Source organism: Eleginops maclovinus, chromosome 21 (genome assembly GCF_036324505.1).
Source record: "Eleginops maclovinus isolate JMC-PN-2008 ecotype Puerto Natales chromosome 21, JC_Emac_rtc_rv5, whole genome shotgun sequence".
NCBI lineage: Eukaryota > Metazoa > Chordata > Actinopteri > Perciformes > Eleginopidae > Eleginops > Eleginops maclovinus.
In genome coordinates this window covers 7,451,064-7,475,642 of record NC_086369.1, presented here as the reverse complement: position 1 = coordinate 7,475,642, position 24,579 = coordinate 7,451,064, and the positions used below count along the sequence as shown (strand labels likewise).

The 24,579-nt window shown below is 39.9% G+C and overlaps 1 protein-coding gene across 1 annotated transcript; it reads left to right on the top strand.

The window, feature by feature from the left end:
- The first annotated feature begins 318 nt into the window (after positions 1-318).
- tmtopsb (teleost multiple tissue opsin b) lies at positions 319-24,579 on the top strand. The gene is made up of 4 exons (XM_063912874.1): positions 319-773; positions 7,109-7,437; positions 17,433-17,666; positions 23,585-24,579. The coding sequence occupies exons 1-4, from the start codon at positions 392-394 to the stop codon at positions 23,879-23,881; spliced, it is 1,242 nt and encodes a 413-aa protein (XP_063768944.1). The 5' UTR covers positions 319-391; the 3' UTR covers positions 23,882-24,579.

Sequence of the window (24,579 nt, the reverse complement as noted above, 5' to 3'; positions counted from 1 at the left end):
GTTGAGCCTTTCCCCCCCAAGCGCTTTAAAAGACACTGTGGGTGATAAAAGCTCAGGAGCACTTAGCACTGGTCCGGTGGCCGCACAATAACGCCGGAGCGCAGATCTCCGGACCCGGAGCGCACGGTGGAGGGGCGGATCCAAAATAACAGCAGCATCTTCTTTCTGAATCCTCGCTCATTCGCCAAGTGGCTCTCTTGATAGCTCAACGTTTACTAACCTCTTCTGTGCTTGTAAAAGGCTACCTCATGCGTGCACGGTACAACTGTGGACTCCCCCGTGCGCCTTCGCTTCTCCAGATGGGTTGAGAGAGTCAGCAGCACCGAGACCGGATGGTTACGTCCCACGGTGCAAACTTCGGGCTGATGCAAACTTCACGGCTTTGCCCGGTATGATCGTTTGCAACTTGAATCTTAGCTGTGCGCAATGTCCTGGCGGAGGAGCAGGTGGGACAGCGGCGACGGACGTGTACGAAGAGGTGTCCGGTTCTCTCGCGCCTCCGTCCTTGAGTCCAAAGGGTCACCTCCTGGTGGCGGTGTGTCTCGGCTTCATCGGCACCTTCGGGTTCCTTAGTAACTTTCTGGTGCTCACGCTGTTCTGCAAGTACCGGGTTCTGCGTACGCCCATGAACCTCCTGCTGGTGAGCATCTCTGCTAGCGACCTGCTGGTCAGCGTGGTGGGCACCCCGTTCAGCTTCGCGGCCAGCACCCAGGGGCGGTGGCTGATTGGACGCGCTGGGTGCGTTTGGTACGGGTTCATTAACGCATTTTTAGGTAAGCAACTCTTTACATTAACTTTGGCATGTGTCACTGGAGACCTAATAACACATATTAAGTGTTTCAAAAACGAGTTTCACTTTTAAATCCGATTGTTTTAGTACTTTCGTCACTTCTAACAGTTTTAGATTTCAGGCATGTTGCCTTCTTTTCTATACACAATAACTCTGGGATACATGCTGCTAAATATTGTCATTTTTCAATTTCAACCAGGTATGCACTTTTATGCAAACAGATTTCAAAACCACTAATCGTCACAGCTTTCCATCAGTTCATCATTATTACATAATATTGAATTTCAGGGTTTCCCGGTTTTGCAGCAGCATGTTAGATCTGCTCTGCTATTACACATTTTCTTAGGTTGTGGGACTGATGAGCAGAACAAAAATATGCTTTCATCGTCTGCAGCAACTGGCAACATGAAACTAACCCAAAAAACCATCAGCTCGATTAAAACCCTGCAATTTAATTCTGCAGCTAATTCCCGTTACAATCCTATTAATTTGTGAAGGATATGTGGCGTCACTGCTAGTAATGTTGAGCTGTGCTAAGTCTGAAAACTGAATTCCCCCCCCCCAACCTTTGAGTAGAAATAACTTTTAAGGGGGAAAAAAGTTGAGGTTTAAGAGATGGACAAATCGTAAAACATAGAAAACCCATTTCTGCTTATATTACATAATAAATATTATCTTGTTCCTGCATCCCTGGAGGTTGTGTCCTGTGTCTGAATTCAAAGGACTGTTGACAGAGCTCTTCACCACTGCTACGATCAAACCTGTAACCTCTCATTTTCAGGACAATCACTGTAATTACTGCCAAAGCTTGATTAATGTCACCCCATTGCTCAGAAACTAAGATCCCAATTTTCTAGCCAATGGAGCGAAAAAACTCAGAGGGCGCAGATGTTGCTTATTGGAGCTGCTGCTGTCCTTAGTGTTTTCATGCTCTAATTGAATGCAGACACAATTCTCTTTGTGCGTTTGTGATTGAGTTTCATAGATAGAATTGGAGGATGAAACTCTCTTTATTAGTCACATACATGCACACAGCGGAGCACACAAAGTGAAATTTGACCTCTGCATTTAACCCATCCTAGTACTAGGAGCAGTGGGCAGCTATTTTGTGCAGCGCCCGGGGAGCAATGGTGAGGGGGGATTGGAGGTGTCTGGTGCCTTGCTCAAGGACACCACAGCAGGGCTTAGGAGGTGAACTGGGACCTCTCCAAGTAGCAGTCCACTTCCCATATTTTCAAGTCTGTTCGGGGACTTGAACCGGCGACCCTACTGTACAGACACCAGCTCCTTTATTTATCCTCCTTCTCCTTCTCATCTTTCTCCTTTACTTTTGCTGCTCTCTGACGTGATGTTATTGCTCTGATCTGTTGTATCCTCTTTGTAGTTTTCGCACCTGAAGCAAGGTGTTATTGCTCTTAAATCAGTTGTTTTCAAGTGTGGACTTGCAGCGAGATATTTTTTTTGTCCTAAATGGACTTGGACTAAGGTGTAGTTCTTACAAAATGAGTTTACTGTATGGAGTTTGCCTTGCAGTAACATACCAGCTTCAGACTTCGATATACTGACAGGGTTCACATTTTCAATCCTTCAACAACACATTGAAATTCCCTGTAGGAGGACATGTACATTTTATATCAAGTTTGAAGTCTATGGGATGCCTGAGTACGTTCTTATTTCTCATATGTCTGTGGAATTTAGAATAAACAAGTATCAAGCAATAACATCAACAATATATGAGACAGGGTCATAGGTTCGCTGTGGAAACATATCTGAATAAGTGCTTTGAATATAAAATTCTGGACAAGGCTGATCATCACCTACTGTAGCACACTCGCATGATATTTATCTGAGTAATTGTTCTCTGGCTACTAAAAATAATGTAGATATACAATCGCTAGTCAAGAAAACGTAATATTAATTACATTTTAGTTACTTTTTAAGAGCATTTGATCCTTTCTCCTCTGTGCAGAGTTCAAGTTGTTTTTCAACTGTATAAAAACTGTCTGAGGAGAAGACCTAACTTGAGATGAATCTTTAGAGTGCACAAGTATCTCTGTATTATGCATTAACCGAGCAATATTGTTTTAAGCAATTGGCTTCCCAGAGCCTCTTGTTGATGTTTTTGTTGTACTAAAATGAACTTTTTGGGTTTGTTAAGAGTTCACCAATTTAAATTTTAGACAATTAAGGAGCCTTGCTTTGCCAGTTATTCTTCTTTCTGTGTCTTTGTATGCACCACATATACCAAAGCAAATTCCTCGTATGTCCAAACCTACTTGGTAATCAAACCGATTCTGAAACAAATTATGATATGGCCAAAAATCGTAGTGCTTTATAATTTTATTTTTCAAGTATTGTCCAGCAGTATATTATAAAATGTTCTAACACACCATGGCCATATGCATTAACAAAGCCAAATAATAAAACATTTTAAACTGAAGCAACCATAAAATCTACTAGGGAAGCATAAGGATTTATACTTTTGTAAATTGAATTGAATTGAAGTTTAAGACCACCTACAAGGTTTTTCAAGACTTCACCTGCAAAAAAACCCCCCAGCCATTTACTGATTGATTTCGTAACAGTAATTGACAGTCAGTTCAGTCAGTCAGAATGAATACACTGTATCACGTACAGGAGAAAAATAAATTGATTTATTCCGGTTGGCAAGTCTTCAGTGAACACAGAATTTCTCATTTCACCCTGGCCTCTACCTGCTGGGTGAAATTTAGACCTTTTGTAAATCGGTTTTAAGAAACTGTCCGTCCTGCTGCTATTATAGCATATAGCTTATATAGTTCTACAGCAGTCCAACGTGATTATGCTGTGGGGAGCAACAAGTGAAGGTGTCTAAAAGTAAGACGAGGATGACATCTAAAAGAAAGACGGATGTATGAGTTGTACATCTCAATAAATACAAGCAGGACCCATTGACACAGGAGAAAGAAGGAATACCTTTATGCAGGAAATCTGACAATGATTTTACATGTGTCTGCACATTTCAATTAGTTCTCCCCCACTGTAACCTATTCGTTGAGCTACAGCTTCTTTTTAAGTGTATAAGTGATATAAGACATATTGTGCCTGACAAAAAGGCAGCTGCTGTTGTGGAAACTGACTTATTAAGACGTAGAAACCTAAAAGATCATCCTTTTATTTACGAAAAATGTATCTGGTTCAACACTTAACTTGTAACTTTGGTTATATTCGTGGCGTTCAAAGCATTAGGTTTCTGCAAAAAGACTAAAGGTTAACCTGATTACTTACAGTCATCGCAAGATAAACTTAGTCTTTGTTTGCTGAGTGTGCAGCATCTTGTTAATATTTAGCAAGTGCTTTTGCTTTGCCATCAGTTTAATCTAAAAAAAGAAAGAAGAAAAGAAAATACTCGAAGATAGAGGTGAGATAGAAAGTGGGAGAAAGGGGAATAGGGTAATACAAAAGGAGGGCGAGAGGGAGAGAAACCAAGAAACAATGAAAGATGAGTAGCTTCTGTGCTGACTCAGGTGTAGGACATTGGGTCATTCTTTTTACCATAAATCTATTCCCCACCGCTCTGTGTGCTGTGAAGAAAAATCAGGCCTCAAGTGAGAAACACATTAAAATGCATGGTGGGAAATCAAAGTGGGCCGTGTTTGGATCAAAGCCAACGTCAGGGATTGAAACATTTCCCCGAATTGCCACCGAAAAGAGAAGAGCGCAATCATTACAGGAATTGTATAGAATGATAATTGTCGTTAAGGGAAGTTTTCTGGGTTTTGGGGGTAGCAGACCATTAAAGATGTATAGACAGATTGACATTACAACAGACAGTCAGAAGGAGAGACATATAGGCAGAAGGATATTCATTCTTTATTAATCCAGCTAGCAAATGAGACAAAGTGCTTTAGAGAGGTTCCTAAATAATCTAAGTGGCCATGCTTAGAGCTGTTGAATAGGAATTAGCTTCCATGATTCTTTTATAATGTCCTTTAGCGTAGGATTAACTAGCTATCCTGAATATGATGTAATTTACAGTAGCGAATTAAGTTTTTCCATCGTATGAAAAAACGTGCTAAATGCTTGTATGTATATGACGAAAAACAACATTTCAATTGGTGTTTTGTTCATTTGTAATTAAAGACCCATAAGACTATGGCATCATTATTCGTAACCTTTTTCCTGATAAATTCTCCTTCAAATCTTTCCTCAACCGCTGGCCTTTTTTCATCGGAGCTAAGAAAAAGTGGTTAGAGAAAGACATTGGATCTGATCCGAGCATTAATCTTGCAAGTCGTACCTTTGGTTATCAATTGACCTATTTCTGAGAATTACCTCCCACTGCTTACCCCGTCGACCCGTCGGTGTTGCCATAGACACCACACCGTCACTCACCGGGCGGCCGTGGCTCGGGAAAACGACCGGATTGTCCATTAGTCGGAAGTTTGGGGGATGCGATCCCTGGGGAAGGGTACAGAAGATAAAGAACATTTTCAAACATAGTAAAACATTTTTGTTTTAAATAAATTGCATTGTCTCACTGAAACAGCCTTAAAATCACAAAGTTCCATTGAAGAAACCCATCTCCTTACTTAAATCACAAAGTAACTTTTAAGGGTAATGTTGTAAAGTGCTTTGAGTGGCAAAAGTGTCCAAGAAAGGCGCCATATTAATGCAAGACCCTTTACATACTGCACTCTCTGAGTAGAGCCCATATACAATACGTGTGTGTGTGTGTGTGTGTGTGTGTGTGTGTGTGTGTGTGTGTGTGTGTGTGTGTGTGTGTGTGTGTGTGTGTGTGTGTGTGTGTGTGTGTGTGTGTGTGTGTGTGTGTGTTCATTCACTGCAGTTGCCACTTTAATTCTTCTGTTTAAAATTCAGTGGTAAAACTCTGATATGTGAAAATGTTCTCACTTTGGCGACTCCCTGTGGTGGTAAGGAAAATGTATTGGGCCAATCTTAAATCCGGAAATGTGTTGTCTTGTATGTCTTTTTTAATCCATGTTTTTTTTTTACCTAACTCGTTATAGCTATCCCACGTCATATAACTTTTTCTATAATTGAAACTTTTTCAAAATGTTATGTTAACGAAATATCTGTTTGACAACAAAATAGGCTTGTGGAGTCAACGTGCTTTATTTAACCAGAGAGCTTTTGTAATGAATTCAAGGGGCTCTTACCCCCTCTTCAACCACCTACAAACACATGCACGCACACACACACACACACACACACACACACACACACACACACACACACACACACACACACACACACACACACACACACACACACACACACACACACACACACACACACACATGCACACTATCATTTCCATTATTCTCAAGACTCTCACTCTCTGTTGTTGCATTCAACACATATATTATGCCTGTGACCTGTCCACGCCAAACCTGCCACGGTAAGAGCCAAACAGAATCCTTAATTATGCATAGAGGTTGAGTAATTTTCTGTAATCAAAGTTCTCGTCCCTTGAAGACTCGTGAAATGGAGGTAAAGTGCCCCCGGTGCACTTTAGCCCCTATGTACTGATTAGCACTGATTCAAGATTTCACTTCAGCAACAATTCACCGCAATAAAACACATTGATTAGTAATTAACATGTATGAACGCTTGAACAGGTGCCTCTGCTCCCATGCAAATCAGTTTCAATGTGATCAGATTATAGCCACCGAACACACAGCAAGATAATTGTTATCTCAAAATTTCAATAACAGTTGATGAAAAAATTAAAATAGAGAATCATTTATTTTATATGATATATAATGTTTAATATAACATTTTAACTTCACTTCTAATTAGAGTAAAAAAAAAAAAAGGAAAGGGCTTACCGTGGTTGATTGCTGCTAATGCCGTACATCCCATAAATGATGTCAAAGATAAACTTTACATCATTCATGAACCGAAACCTAACTCATCCATTTTTTTTTTAGCAGCTTTCACATACTTGGATCAGGAGGGAAAGAGAGACAACGTTATCTGCTGACGCTTTCTGAGTCTCTTTGATGTATTAAAGACATTAGGGGACCTTTACGTAAGAATTCGCTGGTCTTAAAGAACACATGGCGTACTTCTCTAAACATAATAGTTGGCTACAAATATCAGTTTTCAAATGTACTATGGCTATGTAGCATGCATGTTTTTGTTTTTAGCATACTGGATGTTACGACAAACTTTCTATGCAAATAAAATTAAATACAAAATAAACTAAAAGATTCAGATGTGATGCATATTGAGGCAAACACATATGTAGGACCCCATAAATAGAGATAAAATAATATAGATTCAGCTACTTGTTCTATTGTTCCCCTTTCTCAGGTGTTGTCTCCCTGATATCCCTGGCCGTTCTGTCCTACGAGCGCTACTGCACCATGATAAAGCCCACCATAGCTGACGGCAAGGACTTCCGCCCAGCGCTTGGAGGGATCTGCTTTTCCTGGCTCTATTCTGTGGCCTGGACTGTACCACCACTGCTGGGCTGGAGCAGATATGGGCCCGAGGGTCCTGGCACTACCTGCTCAGTGGACTGGAGGACTCAGACGCCAAACAATATCTCATACATTGTCTGCCTGTTCACCTTCTGCCTGGTCCTGCCGTTCAGCGTTATTCTCTACTCCTACGGCAAGCTGCTACGTGCCATCAGACAGGTGCGAGTATGCAAATGTACTTCTTACAAAGTCCTTTTGTTAAAATGTGTTGGAAATCTGACTGGAAGTGAGCCAGTAAACGCACTTCAAGGTAGTTTTGACAAGATACATGTATTTATGAGTGATTCAAATGCAACCCAGCAGTGCATTCCCTTATCTGCGACCCAAGCTGATCCACTTACTGTATTTGTCAAACGCCTCTGGCTGGTCCAAATATTTAATATGAAACTGTGAAGTTGACAAAAGAAATTGAACCATGTATGAGCTGATCTTTCAATCTCTCATCAGATTTATCACCTCCACAAAGTTGTCTATTAAAGCTGCCAAGGAATTATTTCAACATCTGTTTTGAACCCTTGCAGTCTCTTAGGGATGCCCCTGTGAGATTGCTAGTGTTGCTAGCCTTCTTCTTGAATGTTAGTTAGACTTTGATGCCAGATGAACCAGAGAGGGTTGGGATGAAAGCCATATTCTCCTGACATTGTTTCTTAACCGATAAAATGTTGTGTCTGCATCTGTCAGTATGTTGCGTTAGACCTCCTTTCAAAACTTTAATAGTGGCACTTGCATTATGCAAATAGTTTCACCCTTATGAATTGTGAAAGTTTAGGAAATGAATACATGTCAAGATGCAGTTTGTAGGTACACATGCTTGCTAAACCCTTATGTTGTGTTCGATAAGATACATAAACATCTATAAATATCACTTCCAAAATATTTCAGTATCTGTCCATTTCACAATTTCAAAAAAACTTTTTTTCTAACATTACTTTATTATTATAGTCAGAGATCATAATTATCCACTGTCTTCACTATAGGGAATTTAATGAGTGAATTTAATCCCATTTTTCACTTACAAATATGTTGTTTTAGGGCCATAAAATACACTTACAACAGAATTGTATGGTTATGAATGCATAGGAAGTTACTTATGATGTGGTAAAAACAATATTGGATGATAGTCATTACTTTTTAAGTGTTTCGGAATGAGTTAAATCATTGGTCAAAATAGACCTGTGAACACGAAGAATGGAAACAGTGTATGGTAATGTCAGGGTTTAATCTTGAGAAACCGTTGGCAAGCAAGGAAGAACATAAACTCAAACGGTACACCTGTTGTACCAAGTGAGCCTGGAAAAAAGATCCATGGCAGCCGTAATTGAGAGTGTTTGGACTTTTTCCTTTTCTTTACTTGGACACCTCATTTGAAATGCAACCGTGCCTCACAGTTTCTCGCCACTGCCGTTTACAGAGAGCTCTCCAGGCTAATGTTATGGAGCACTTTTTGGGTGATATGCATGAGCTGCTTCACTCAGGCTTAGCTTTCAGTTGGTCATCGGTAGCTGCTTGGCTTCCTGATGACGAGTACGCCTAGTCACATTTGTCATAGTCCGGCTCACCGGATGTAAACTGTGTGGTATAAGCCTGCCATGTTTTTGTAAAGTGGTCATTTGTTTTCAGCTCAATCCCGGCAAGTTTCGGCACTAACTCTTCCCTTTGACGTTTTGCTCACTGTGTAAATGTTCAATTTGTGTGTGCACCTGTCTGAAAAAAAGGATGTTGTTGAGTTTAGGGTTGTCTTTGTTTTTGGCCATGAACCACACTTTATGAGACCTAGGTGCAGATGTGTTGTTGCTGTTTGCACAATAATTTAATTTGCCAGACCATTTGCTGGTTCATGGGCCATGCCTTTGTGGGTTTTTGCAGTGCCTGAAAGCTCACTGAACTTTTTTGAGTTGCTTTTTCCGAGCAAGGTCTCAATTAAAGTGTATTTAAATGAAATGTTAGTGCTCACTAGAAGGTTGAAAATAATATTACACAAACGGTGTTGCTTGCATTTTTGCTCCCATTTAATCACCTGATTGTCGCATTAACATGAAATGGTGCACTTCTTATGTTCTTAAGGTAAAAGCATGAACCTGCGGGGAAAATAAAAAGAGATTCATCCGTTTCGGTCACATTAATGCTCTTAAAAGTAAGTCCTTTTAATTTGGCTAGTTGCTGGAGAATGACAGCCACCAGCTAACTTAGAGTGACAAAGCGAAAACCCTTTGCCATGACATATGATAATGAAGTATATGTCAGTTTACCCCTTCTTTATCATAGCACTGAGAGCGTGGTTTCCAGTTATTTCGGATTCTTATCGTTCTTTCTTGGATAGTAGCCAGGCTCAAAGCACTAGCTATGTTTCTAATAATATATCATAAGAGTTGCTTTATCATGAAAATAAATGCATTGTGTTCTTTTTTCTATATAGGAATAAAATTGAAGAAATATTAAGCACTTAAATAGCAGGTTCAACCAATGGTGAGGATTTGTGTTTTCTCAGTACCAGAATTATAGCTTCCTGTAATGTAGATTAAGATTTGATCGCCCATCAGTTATCACACCATATTTCTGAAATTTCTTTCCCAGTGTAAGTATATTGGAAAAGTTATTTTATTGACTGGACATGGAATTTGTAGTGTCAGTATTTGCTCGCTAAGAAGTTTGCTTCAACGTTCGGCACACTTCCTGGGGGTTTGGTCAAATGCCATTATTGAATGGTTGGCAGATGTTGGAGGACGTGAACATGTGTCTGGCTAACTAGGTGCATACTTACTTTGTCTTTTTTTTCTAAATTAAATCTGGATGAATCTAAAAAAAAGTCAAAGTAGCAACAGACCCATAGCAGTTCAGCACTTTAAAACCTTTTACAATCTTTTAGTTAATTGTTGTGTTTTTTAGATGATTCATTTGACTGTTTTGTTGCCCCGCCTTTATTCTGGTTGTTAAGTTTTCAGGCTGCTTTAGCAAAAGCATATAACTCACAATGCAACAAACGGCAGGGCAAAGTAGTCAGTATAGGAACACAGTGTGGTATTTAGCTGCTTAAAAGTCCCTTAGGTGATCAACACAGAGCTTAAAAGATCAATGAATATTATTCACTCATCCAGTATATACAGGGACGGATTTTATAGAATGCTAGATTCTCAAAAATGTGCAACGTTCAGTGTTTTCTGTAAGCAATGACAATAATAACTGCTGAGTTTGTTAACAGTAATTTCTGTCATGAGTTTTGACCATAAGCAAACCAATTTACGGTCAGTTTGCAGTTTTTGTGCCACATAATAACAACATTGTGGGAAAGTTAAGGAACTGGTTTATGATTTTGTCGGTTGATAAAGCCCAGTATTTGCAGAGTTGTCTGCAAGCCTGAAGGCAGATGGATGACTAATTTATCTCACACAGAAGCATTGCAAGCTCTTCATTTGAAGAGCCTCATGTAGCCTCAAGGGAGGCTGTGGCACAGTGGGCTAGTGCGTTGATCTTTGGATCAGGGAAGCACTGGTTGTGTGAGAGTACAGGAGGGGCTCCAGCATTGAGAGTCAGGGAGGAGGAGGTGGTGGTGCCTAATCAGCACAGCCTGGAGCTACCCTTAAGGAAACACAGGCTCAATTCCAAGCCACACCCCGCCCCACCCACTCCGTGATGGAGTGAACTCCGTCTGAAGTCTCACTCGCAGCATAATAAGGCTCCCTTCTTTCAGGTGGAGGGTGTGAATACAGCGACAAGCTCTGGAACAAACTCGTCTCTCTTCGGCCGAAAGAGGAAATACCGTAACCTTTTATAACAACCGTTTCAAATCAGCATCTCTTGGTCAAAACATTTAATAATAAGTCAAATAAAAATCTAAAAATCTTTAATGGCAATTTTTTATTTGCAAACTTCTTTTATTTTTAAGATATAATGTTTATAGGCTGCTTGGTTTTTGCACTATTCTGTAAATATAGACAACTTTTATAATTAAATTCACACCGTTTTCAAGACACTGGAACTGTATATATTCCTGAGTAAAACAACAAAATGTATCTGTATGATATTTATTGGGTATTTTGTTTTACACAGTTCACCAGTCTACATTTTTGCAGGAACTGTTTGTACACACAGCAGTGAGTCCGGTCAGGTAGTGTAGGTGGTGAAGTCAGGAGCGATGCAGACTCGCTGTTGGAGGGCTTGATAACCTACTCCCCACACAATTGGAGGGGGATTGTGTAAGGGTAAGGTGTCGTGGGCAGTTTGGAATTGAGCCTCAGTCTCCATTCTGAAAGGGCTGTGTTGAGTCAAGGGAGGCTGTGGCACAGTGGCTTAGTGCGCTCCAGATCAGGGGGACACTCAAGGTTCAAGGGTTTTATTATCAAATGCACAGTGTAGTTATGGCAATGAAAATCTTAGGTCCCGAGCTCCTCTAACAATGCAGCATATTATAAAAGTACACTGGTTCCATCCCCACTGCAGTCAGCATGTCATTGTGTCCCTGGTCAAGACAATCCTCCTGTGGGGATTGCCCACAGTATTGAAGTCGCTTTGGAGAAAAGTGTCTAACAAGTGACAGTAATGTAATGTAGCACAGTTTAGCACACAGTGATGATTCAAATCATAAAGTCATAGCTGCTGGGGATCCACTGCAGCATAGTTAACAATCATCCAAATGACCAAACTTAATTAAAAACAAACATGTTATCAGAAACTCCAGACTCGTACACAACACTGCTGCAGTTAATGAACTGGAACCAATCATTTTCAGTTTTAGAATCTAATGTTGTGTCAAAGTCTTTTGCAGAATTCTAACTGATCCACAATAAAATACAAGTGTATGTGAAGACAGTCGTGAGCAAACGCTTCAGGGGATCAAAATTGGCCTCCTGTGGGGGGGTTTAATTTCTGTTCTCTGCATGTTGTTGTAGGCATGTGTTTTGTTTACAAGTGTGCATTGGTGTAAGGTTACCTGGGGGGAAGATAATCCTCTATCAAAACGCACACACAGTCAATCCCAGTGTATTGTGGATTAGAAGGGAACTGAGAGCAGAGGCGACATTCTTCGGGGTTTCGCAGTTTTTCCTCTCACTGTGAGCTTTATTTGATTTTAATGTGGTATTCATACACATTTTATGGGTTTAAATAATCTCACAGCTTTCTATTTGGCATTAATGTACATTGAAATGCAGTCGTGCATCCATTTGCATATTTTTCTATCAGAATGTTATAATTTGTTTACTTTTTCACATCACGGATATTACACAAATAGCTCTCATTTACAAGAGTCATTACATCTGCATCAATGCTTGTGATACAGCAGCAATACTGTTTACTCTGCTACATAAAAGATTTTCCATGTTGTCTGATCCAAACGGTATGAATGACTCTAATCTAAGGAGATTTTTCCAAGACTGCCAATCTCACATTTGAATTATTGCAGTGGCAAAAAAATGTGGATTTGAAACTATGCATCTTTCTATTCGGGTAGGGTTGCTGGTCTGATTTAACATAAAATTGCCATGGCCTACTTTTGGTTAAAAAATGCAAGCCTATTAAAACTGTTAATTGTAAAATAATTGATGCTTTTCATCAATCTCTTTAGTGTGCTTAAATTAATCACCATGTAATGAATGATGAATCACTAGAGCAGCTGCACAGTGCAGGGTGTCCTGGAAGGGATGGGACATGTTTCCCACCAGGGAAGACAGCCTGGCCATCATTCTCCTGTCCCCCTCCACCTCCACAGTGTCCAGAGGACTCCCCAGGACAGAGCTGGCATTCTATACCAGTCTGTTCAGTCTCTTCCTATCAGCAGGACATAGCAGCAAACAAATAGAACATGGATGACGAGTCAAACAGAGTGGTGTCATCACTAGTTAAAAGCTTTAATAAAAAGGAGAGTTTAAGAAGAGATTTAAAAGGTGTCACTGATTCTGCCAGCCAGGAAGTTCCAGAACTGCGGAGCTCTGTTGGAGAACGTTTGCTTGCCTCTTTTGTTTTGTTTTTACATAACTAAGATTGGGTGAAATAGATTAGGTGAAAGACGTTTTCTTTATTTTTCATTTTGGCTGCTTTTGCTAGAGTGACCAAATAAGGAGCTGGGAAAACCCCGCTCATGTTAGCCTGAACTCTGATATAATAACGTCTTGGCTCCCACACACTGAAGGTTACAGTAATGAATAGGATTTTTTCATTTTGATACGCCTCTTTAACAGACAGTCAGTACACAACCAGACAAACATAATTGGTTTCTTACAGTTTTACGAAACATTTTTAGATATTATTTAATTAGAGTTTGAAACTCAAAACAATGTTACTTCATCATGGTGGTTTGGTTCGATTTGATTAAAAATGATTGCAAAAACGAGACAACTAGATTACTCCTGAGCAATTCCCTGAACCACATGATATCCCATTTTCAACTGAGCCAGCTATTATTGTAGCAATATTATTTGCAAAGCGTGTGGAGAGTTATGCATATATGCAGAATCAAATAACCTGCTGAGCAAAAGCAGATTCTGGATCCTACTCTCTAGTTGTGCATTTCTTAAAATATGTAATAACGGGAGTATAATAACTCACTTAGTTAATGGATTTTTGCCTCATCTTCAAATACCTCTTGCAACCCTGATGGTCCCATATGCAGCTCATCATGTGCTACATCAGATGGAGTGACAGTATCTGGTCTATTATTGACTGGACATTGTCACCTGTCATCACATATTACAGTTTTGCCCCATCCTCTGTGCTCTGTCATTGAAAATGACTCCATGCATGGGGAGCAGAAGCCTCAAATATCTGAATGCCAACCCTTAGGGCTTCCACAGCACCTGTCACCAGGGTTGCTAAGTGTGTGTGTATGTGTGTGGGTGTGTGGGGGGGGGGGTGGCGGAGGCTAACATGCTCAGAGTAACATGGACATGATGATTCGGTTCTACAGATCATTGTTCAAAGGGCAGCTTTGGCAGCTCAGAGATTGAGGCTTTGTGCGAGAGCTTGCTGACACATTCAACCCACATTCATTGCTCCATGCTTTGGTGGGGCTGTCAGAACATATTTTTGGTCATACATCAATGAATTTGCTTCCAGTTTCTTAATATTACCCTTGGTATTGTTATACTACACACAGACTCAAGTGTAGGTTTTCGTCTTACAGTTACACAACTTTGCAAGCAGAGATTGTGTTTAGAAACCTCTTCGTGTGGAAAATAGTCAGACTGACTGAGTGTGTTGCCATATAGCAGTGATTTAAATGCCAAAAGATCTAAAATTGATTTGATTATTTTAAGTATGTCGATGTTTGGTTCTTTGTAAGTCTCACACAGGATCACTATACATGCTTGGGCTGGTCTGACGTCATAAGTACTTAAGCTGATCACTGGGTTCATGTAATTCAAATTAAATTAAATTACAGAAACTACACCACAACACTTGAGGAATGATGGTCCCCTTTCTCACTCTGCCCATTGATTAGCTAATACTAGAAAAAGACACACCTTCTTTAAGTTGGTAATCAATCTAAATGACAAATTACCTTGACATTGGGATTGAATATTTTAGATAATTGATGGCAGCCGTCTATCAGTGATTAGGGATGAGAACATCCTTGAATATACACTGCCCGTCCAAGAAAAAGGTCACAAGCCTGTGGGGGGCAGTGCAGTTGCTGCAGTTGGTCTGGTCTAGGTTCAGCAATGTTATGTGCCCAAAGAATGAGGTCAGCTGACTACCTGAATATACTGAATGACCAGGTTATTCCATCGATGTATTTTTTCTTCCCTGATGGCCCGGGCATGTTCCAAGATGACAATGCCAGGATCCATCGGGCTCAAATTGTGAAAGAGGGGTTCAGGGAGCATAACACATCATTTTGACACATGGATTGGCCACTGCAGAGTCCAGACCTGAACCCGATTGAGAATCTTTGGGATGTGCTGGAGAAGACTTTGCGCAGTGGTCCGAATCTCCCGTCATCAATACAAGATCTTGGCGAAAAATGAATGCAAGACAGAAATAAATGTTGTGACATTGCAGAAGCTTGTGGAAACGATTGCCACAGCGAATGCGTGCCATAATCAAAGCTAAAGGCGGTCCAGCAGTGTACCTCTAATGAGAGAAATACAGTATACATCCTGCTTACACCTGCCCTGCCATTCAGCAAACATACAACAAAGTGATAACCTAGGGGGCTATGAAATATATGGCTTGGCTTTTTTTATTGACTACAGTAATGCAAAATACAATTTGTAGATAAACGCCAGAAACATGGAAACCTTGTTAGTGACTTTTAAATTAAGAAACACAGACAACAATAGCTGTTATGTAAATATATTAAATAAGTAATAAGTGTAGGCCTATTATAAAAGCCAGTTTATGGTCATGTACAAGCAACAATTGCACATACATTAATATGTGGGGAAAGCATGAGGAGCAAGATACTTCCTTCAGAGAATTTCTATTAGTGGCCATGTCTCTTAGGGTTTCCCACTAATGTATGCATTCAATTGTAAAACTGCATGTACCAAAAAAAGGTTGGAATTGTTCCCGTTCCCCTCCCAGACTCTGTTGTCTTTTTGATTTAGATTTTCTTAAATTATATTGCCCAATTGCATGAATATTCGATAGCTTCCTAATACAATATTTATATCGGCAGACGAGGATTTGATTGTTTGGGTTTAAATGTCAATTGAACATTCGCAGCTCCTGGAAATGAAGATTCAGCTCTGTTGTTATTGTGGTTCTCTCTGTTGATGTACTGAATAATAAATAGATTGTATGTGTCATTCAGGTGTTAGACATTGCAATAGTTTTACTCAAAGACTATAAAAGAACATGGACAACACCTAAACTGGACAACCCTGTGGTCACAACCAGTCAATCTCAAGCCGGCCCCTTAAAAGCATGCGCTGCTTTAACGTTAGTTTTGTATTCAACCCATTACCATTTTGTTCTTTGGGACCAACAGCGACCAATTTTAGAAGACAGGGTGGAACAGGAGAGAGTGACGTATTGCTGTGCGTTAATCCTGATGGACAGCTCACCATTGTGACAATTTGTCAATCACAAGGTAGCCACACTCTAAAGCGATGCGTTTTCATCTGTATCTGTACTTTAAAGGGACAAAATCATTGACAAAATGGACATCATTTTCTATTGAAAATTAGCTTTCAGACCAAAAACACATGTAAGCTACAGTATGTTATACTCAATCGAAGTAGAAGTATTCACTTGAGAAAGAATACAAGTTTAAGGCACTTCAATGATGGCTTTACTTTTTTGAACCAGAAGTTTGCCGCCTATTTATGACAAGGCCAGACATGGCTAACTTTGCAGATGAAAGAGAAAGTAAACAGCACTTTCGATGTCTTTTATACATAAATATGTGTACCTGGTGTGAAACACACCCACATCTCTAAAAACGGGGCTACAAACGAGCTGATCCAGATTTGCTACAGACTTACTGTCATCTCGGAAATGTGGGCTGGCTTTACATTGAACTCCTGGCAACGTCCCGCCCACGTGACACGTCCCAACCTATCGTCCCACATATACATTCAGCTAGCTGAATTTCATAGCTGTTTGTCTGTCTGTTCAGCAGGATGTCTGCAGGAGGGACTTAGAATTGTTATAAATAATACATATAATGGCACTGTTCTAGCGGTAAACATTGGAGAAAGAACATGTCAAGCTATGTGCTGTATCAGAACAATCCTCAACGTGTTTTGGAAGTAATATGATCTGTGTTGACGTTAGCAAGCATCGCTAACAGTCAGAGCTAACGCTCTACTGGAGAGACTATGTGTAATATAAAAGGTCCTGTCCTTTGAGCTCCATACTGTTTCATAAATAATGCTTGATGCAGTTTGGAACATAATATGGCGTTTAATCACGGCAGCGTTTAGCTGAGAACAGGCTTAAGTTCGCAGAGCTCACTGCTTGCTTAAGGAAGTGGACAAATGGACGTGGCCAACAGCAGCTAGTTTATTTAAAGCGACAGTCACAGAATCAACACTTTAGGAACAGGGCTGAAATAGAGGGGGGTGGGGCATGCTACAATGTGTGATCTGTTTGGTATTTTGAGCAAAACACTTCAGAGACATGTTTTGTATAGATTTGGCCCCTGAAAATGTGTTTCTTTTCCTTTCTACTTCCGTTGCATTTAATTTGCACCAATATCGTTTTTTCCCCCCCACCAGGTCCGCAGTGTGAGTTCAGTGGTAAACCGTCGCAGAGAGCACCGGGTGCTGGTGATGGTTGTCACGATGGTGGTGTGTTACCTGGTCTGCTGGCTGCCTTATGGAGTGGCAGCTCTGCTCTCAACTTTCGGCCCCCGTGATCTTTTGACCCCACAGGCGAGCATCATGCCGTCGCTGCTGGCCAAGTTCTCCACCGTCATAAACCCTTTTATCTATATATTTATGAACAAACAGGTGAGTTTTCTATCTCTTTCTCAGTTGATTCGTCATAATGCGGGTTTCCTAATGTGGCTGGATTCATTGCCATCTTTTTGGGTTTCCCTGATGGAGCTGGTCTGTTTTATTTTTCCAAACATTTTAAATGTATTCCAAAATGTTTTTTTCTGCTATGAGTTGGACATATAATGTTAGTTAGGATTTAAGTATCCACACTGAAGCATCCCAAGTCTGCTTCAGTTTGGTTGTGGTGTGAAATTGTAATTGTAATTTAAAATCTACTCTACTATTCCTGAGGAAAGGAAAATCAGGCCAGTTAAAGGAGATTGACAGCCATAGGAGGTCAGTGAAGGCACATGCAGAGCTCCTCTCTCCATCTGTTGGCTCCTCATTTACACATTCAGTCACAACACACACTCCCACATCCAGCTGTGAACATACAGGAAGCAAACTGCTAAAAGGCATACACAAAACCCTCACACTATCAAACACACATACCGTTACAAGACATCAAGCCACCGCAGCTTAACATTCCTTCCTGCCCCCTGCGTGTGTGAGGTTGTGATACATATCACTGTCATCCAAGCACACAGCACAGTAATTAAAGGAGGAAGAGGAAGTAATCTGGTTTATGCCACCGGCTGTCTTAATTGGCCGCTGAAAACATTTCAAGGGTCTTTGTGCAGCATTTCACCTTCAATAAATCATTTCCACAGTCATTAGTAGATTAGTTTAATAACTGCGAACAAGTGTGAGCATGAAAGGTCAACTCAGGCATGTCTTCACACTGCTTGGGACATTTTTGATAAGATTGTCTTCAATACATCTGTAAATAATAATACATTTAACAGTGAAACGGAGGGGACCTGAGTACTGTAAGTATTAGGTCATTCCTCACTCTGATTGTACAGTCCTTCTTGCAGCTATTTTAATTTATGTCTGTAACTTAACCAAGTGTTTTTTTGTGGTCTTGTTTTAATAACCAGGTATTTGGATCTGCTACTGTAATCTGGGAGAAAATATTTTTTCTTCAAATAATAATTGAGAATGACTTTTGGTTGTATAAAGCTTGGATTTTAGCCTTTTTTTCACTCATCTTATGCCCCTTTGGCACAAATGATACCAAACTGCAGTATGTCAAAACTGACATCAATGAAAGATAGTACATGGTGCAACTGGCTGGGGAAGCTGCACCGTACGCCGGCGACCCGGGTTCGATTCCCGACTCGTGGTCCTTTCCGGATCCCACCCCGACTTTCTCTCCCACTTTCCTGTCACTCTCCACTGTCCTATCCGATCAAAGGCAAAAAGCCCCCCCCCCCCCCAAAAAAAAATGTTTTAAATAAATATATATATAAATAAAGGGGAAAAAAAGAGAAGAACAATCAATACATGTTGGGAAAAAAAGAGAAGAAAGGCAGGAAATGTATCATGCAACATTGAAAGCAGGTGAAGAGAAAGGGGAAGTGTAAATGAAAGAAAAGAGATAAAGGAGCAGGATGGAAGAAGAAACAGAAACAACAAAGGATGGTGGGCGGGTATTTATTTAAAAGTCTCCTATCATGCTATATTTGAACAATATATTGTAATATATTCATACAAAACTTGTCTGTGAAGTCAAAATACCAAACAGATCCCCCATTGTAGCATGCCTCATCCCCTCTATTTCAGCCCTGTTCCTGAAGTGCTGATTCTGTGACTGTAGCTTTAATGAACCAGCTGCTGCTGGCCACGCCCCTTTGCAGCGTCATGATCTCTCCTCTGAAGAGAGTTTTCTACAGGGAGAAAACCAAACCCTGCCGTGATTAAACTATTACTGATTAAACTAAATTATTTCTGAAACAGTATGGAGCTCAAACGTTTCTCTCTCTGGGTTTACCACAAGGACAGGACCTTTTATATTACACATATTCTCTCCAGTACAGCTTTAGCTCTAATGTAAACACAGACCATATTACTTCCAAAACAGCTGCGGGAGTGATTTTGGAACGTGTCATGTGGGCAGGATGTTGCCAGGAGTTCAATGTAAAGCCTGCCCACATTCTCCTTATTACTTCATAAGGACGGCAAATCTGGATCAGCTCGTTTGTACCCCAGTTTTTACAGATGTGGGTAAGGAGGAAAAGAGGGAAAGTTGTATTTTCTGAAACATATTTATGTATAAAAGACAACAAAAAGTTCATTTTGCATAATAGGGGACCTTTAAAGAAAGTAAACATAAGATGATGGGGAAGAAGATGGAAAGACAGAAAAAAGCAATAAAAAAAAGCTGAATGGAGATAAAGAGGAAGACACTAAATAATGAGAAGATAGAAAGTAAGGATAAAGCAGTGACACATGTCAGAAAGACAGTAAGAAGCAGTGAAGGAAAAGGTACAGGTAGGGATGAAATGGAAGGAAAAATAACCAAAAATTAAAGTGGAACTAAAAGAAAAAATATACCTAAAGATTAGGTATTGAAAAGAAAAAAGGTCAATGGCGGATAAGGAAATCCATTTAATATAGCTTCTTCAGCTTTGATTTGGCATGTGATGTTAATATGAAGGGGAGACACTGCGCTGGTGACCTTTTCCTTTTTCTCACACTCTTTTATCCGTCCGTCTCTTTTTTTATCTATACTTCTACCTCGGTTGGACAGCCTGTCTCCTGTCACTTTTTAGATTGGGAGACATTTAGATTTCTTTGATGAAAGACTTGTCACATCTGAATGCTCTGTTGAAGGTTAGGGTTGTTTTGGCTTTGTGTGTGTGTGTGTGTGTGTGTGTGTGTGTGTGTGTGTGTGTGTGTGTGTGTGTGTGTGTGTGTGTGTGTGTGTGTGTGTGTGTAAGTGTGTGGGATGATAAAACTACTAAACTGGACTTCCACGGCCACAGATAAACACACAGGAAGACACACTGTGTGGCACTTTCAGTCTTCAGTTCCTCCCAGCCCATAACTATGGCAGCAGTGTGTTGAGGCGAGTTGAAAACTTAAAGCGCTGCACAGATTCATTCCCCGGACCTGAGCTCTCAATCTTGGAATTACTCTTTTATTGCGTTTAGCTTTTGTCTGCATAAGGTGCCATTTCTGATTACTTTTTGTTCTCATCTTTTTGGTGTAAAGTCACTAAATACATTTATTTAAATACTGTTTAAATTTGAAGATGCTTAAAACTTCTATTCTACATTTAAGAGGGATTTATTGTTCTAAATCCTCCATTACATCCATCCATTTATGTTGGCTGTAACTTTACAGATTAAGATGTATCACAACAAAACATGTGATTCATTTATAAAATATCATCTTGTGTTTAAGATTATGGCAAAATATGCTCCATCACTACCAAGTTGAAGTCATATAATAATTCTCTGTGAAAGGGACCATTCTGCTTTCAAGCAAGGACAGCATAATTGAATTTGTTTTACTATTTTGTCCAAAACTTTTTCACAGTGATGATCGAAAACATGTTGGCTTGCGAGCCATTTAAATCAATCAATTACATTCTTCTTCTTTCGTTTTTTTTGGGCAAAGTAACATCTACTTGTAATATGTCATCACTCTTTTAACCATAAGTTATATTTTATTTTGTTTTCACTAGAGAGACAAGGAAGGGGTTTAAGTAGAGGTCAAATTTTGCACTTTGTGGTTACACATAATCTGATTTTTGGGGGATTTCTGGTGGAATAAAGGCATATTGTCACGATCTGTCAGTATGTTTCTGTGTTTTATTTTGAAAAGTGTTCACCCTGTGTCCTGTCTGCTGTTACTTCCTGTCTCTGTGTTCCCTCCTGATTGATTACCTGATCTGGGTTTTTTTTCTCCTCCCACCCCACCTGGTCTTGTGATTAGTCTTGTGTGCATGTAAGTTCTGGTTGTCCTGTCAGTTGGTTTTGATGTTGTTGAACGTTTATTGTTCAGAAAGAGTTTTATGTTCTGATATTTTGCCTGGCACAGCTCTGCCAATAAAGGATTTTGATTTCAAGAAACAGTCGTCTGCATTTGGGTGTACTATGTATTTTCCAGCCGTGACACGCATAAAAGTTCATAGCAATCTTTATTCTTTTTTTTGTTGTGTTTCTTGCAAGATATATAAATGTACTCAAGTGAGAAATGAGATGATATTCCCAGGCTAAACACAGCTCTCTGGTAAATTAATACATTGGGATTTAAAAATATGAAGATTTCAAATGGAATGCCAATTTTGAAAGCTGCATAATTTCCTCGGGGTGACAAAAATTAATTGGCTCATACAGTATATCATGAACAAGTCAAGAGCTTAAGTATTTAAGTTGAAAAGCACCACTGGTCTCATTTGTATTATCAATCTCTGGGTAGAAACATGCTAGGAAACTATTCTTATGTTGTAATGAGATGTGGTGAAGTGTCTGGAGCAGCACACTCATTTGCATTGCGGCACCCTGGGGAAATGTAGTTGACTTAAAGTATACGTGTGGAACCAGAGAGTATACTAAGTACACTACGTTTATCCAGGGGAGCTTGATATCTGCTCAACTCTCAACATGGAGGAAGGAAGGAAGAGGATACAGTATATGTGCACTTTATTCGTACTTGTTTTTGGCCACCCCTTGGTCTTCTGTTAATATCATATATACTACAACTACAGCTATAACTAAGACTATTCGCCACTTCAATTCCCTAGTCTACTACTGCTTCTTTACCTCAATTTCTAAGTATTATGATACTGTTTACTCACTCAGGTCCCTTACAAGGTCTTCTTGTGCTTCTTCTACCGCTACATCTACTATTAATTTATTTTGAAACAAAAACATTATGTAACAGCTTTGATGCAGGCTATTTGTTTTCCTTATGCAATTCCAGAGCTCTTGAAAGTATAATAGGATTGGGGGCTAATACAACTTGATTTGGATACACCTTATCCCATATGGCCAAAGACTAACTGTAGTATGATAAGAAAATAGATGTATCCCAGAAACTACAAGAAGCACAATCAGTCGTTGGTGTCTATGAAATCATAACGTTGTGAATATAAAATGTATTATTAAGGAGTTAAAACATTTAAATGTAATAAACAAATTGTTTTCCTCCTCCTTTACTATTTAAGTGTTATTTTTCATTTGATTTTACCTAAAGTATGTCCTTACCAGATTTCAAGACTTAAAGGTCCCCTATTATGCAAAATGCACTTTTTGATGTCTTTTATACATAAATACGTGTCCCCTGTGTGTAAAGAGACTCACAAAGTGTCAGAAAATACAACCCTCTCTCTTTTCCGCCTTACCCACATCTCATAAAACGGGGGTACAACAAGCTGATCCAGATTTGCCTCGGTTATGATGACATAACCGAAATGTGGGCTGGCTTTACACTGAACTCCTGGCAACGTCCCGCCCACGTGACACATCCCAACCTATCGTCCACCATATACAGTCGCGAGCTGAATCCCCTCTGCAGCACCTCTGTGTGTCTGTGTGTTCAGCAGGATGTCTGCAGGAGGGACTTAGAGTTGTTGTATACATAATACATATAATGTCTCTGTTCTAGTGAAAAACACTGAGAAGTGTTTCAGAAATAATGCTTCATGTGGTTTGGAACATAATATGGCACAGCAGCTTTTAGCAAACTTTCACAGAGGAGAGAGAGCTGCATGACTGCAAAGGGGCGTGGCCAGCTTCAGCTCAGCTCAAATTTAAAGCGACAGTCACAGAATCAGCACTTCAGGAACAGGGCTGAAATAGAGGGGGAGGCAGCCCTGACCCTGACCATTGTGCTGCCCTAGGCAAGATTTTAGCTTGCGCCCCAAACACTTCACAGACATGTTTTGTATAGATATTGCCCTACAATATATTGTTCAAATATAGCATAATAGGAGACCTTTAAGAGCAATCAGAACAGATATTATAAATTGTTCCTTATCATAATCAATATAGTATTTGGCCACAATTGAATGACACTAATCCCAATGTGTATGTCTTCAGTTCTACAGATGTTTCAGGGGCTTCCTTGGATGCTCTACTCCTGAAAGAGGCTCCACCTTAAAGACATTTTCACGGCCAACAAAGACGCTTCGCACCGTCCGCCAGGAGAAGGAACTCAATGTGACTGATCCCGCCCTGTCCACCGCTATGCCCACACCCAACTCCATCCACAATTTGTCTCAGAGAGCTAATTATGCGTCTCCGTGTCCATCGAATCACCACTCTGCTGTTTCACACACCCCTGCTGCTAACACCCCCAAACCCAAACTGATTCTGGTGGCTCACTACAGGGCATAAAAAAAGGGAAATGACAATGGGAACTGAAGGTGATGAAAAGGTCGCAGGTCTCAAACTGACAACTATGTTGTCCTCATAAAAGGAATTTAGTAGGATTAAAAAAAGAAAATACAAACTGGGACGTTTTTAATCCCAGAACAGGTTGTTTTTTTCTGTGAAGTCAGCAAACAGAGATACACACAAAATGCCTGTCTTATTTTGTTTACCAGAGGCAATGTACACACAGGGCTGAGCGTAGTGCTTCATGTTAAGCTTACCCACCATTAAATCCACATAAATAGGTTAAGCATCTTGGTTGTATTAATGAAATATCATGGTTACATTAATTAATAATGTTCTGTTTTGATCGAAGAAATTAATCAGAACTATTTGAAGAAGCAAAGTGTTCTTTGGTGGAGATTTCATAAATCTTTTGGTGTTTCTTTTAAGGGAGGAGTTGCTTTACTCTAATCAGGATTATTCTTTTCATATTATTTTTTCCTGATTAAAGATTTGTTGAACAAATGTATGCAATTAAGTACGGAGGGGTGGTTTTAACATGCCTTTATTTGCTTTGATGCATATAGGCACTGCTTTCAATACTGGGACTGTTATGAAAGCCATTAAAAGGGACATTTCACGATGTTATTATGGACATGACGAGAGATTGCACTGTTTTGAGTTGTCTCAATGTTTGGGAAGCTTCAGTTTTTCTTTGT

Coding starts and splice junctions, on each gene's coding strand:
- tmtopsb (XM_063912874.1), top strand. CDS start 392: ATGATCGTTTGCAACTTGAATCTTAGCTGTGCGCAATGTCCTGGCGGA. Junction 774..7,108: donor GTTCATTAACGCATTTTTAG/GTAAGCAACTCT, acceptor CCCCTTTCTCAG/GTGTTGTCTCCCTGATATCC. Junction 7,438..17,432: donor TGCTACGTGCCATCAGACAG/GTGCGAGTATGC, acceptor CCCCCCCACCAG/GTCCGCAGTGTGAGTTCAGT.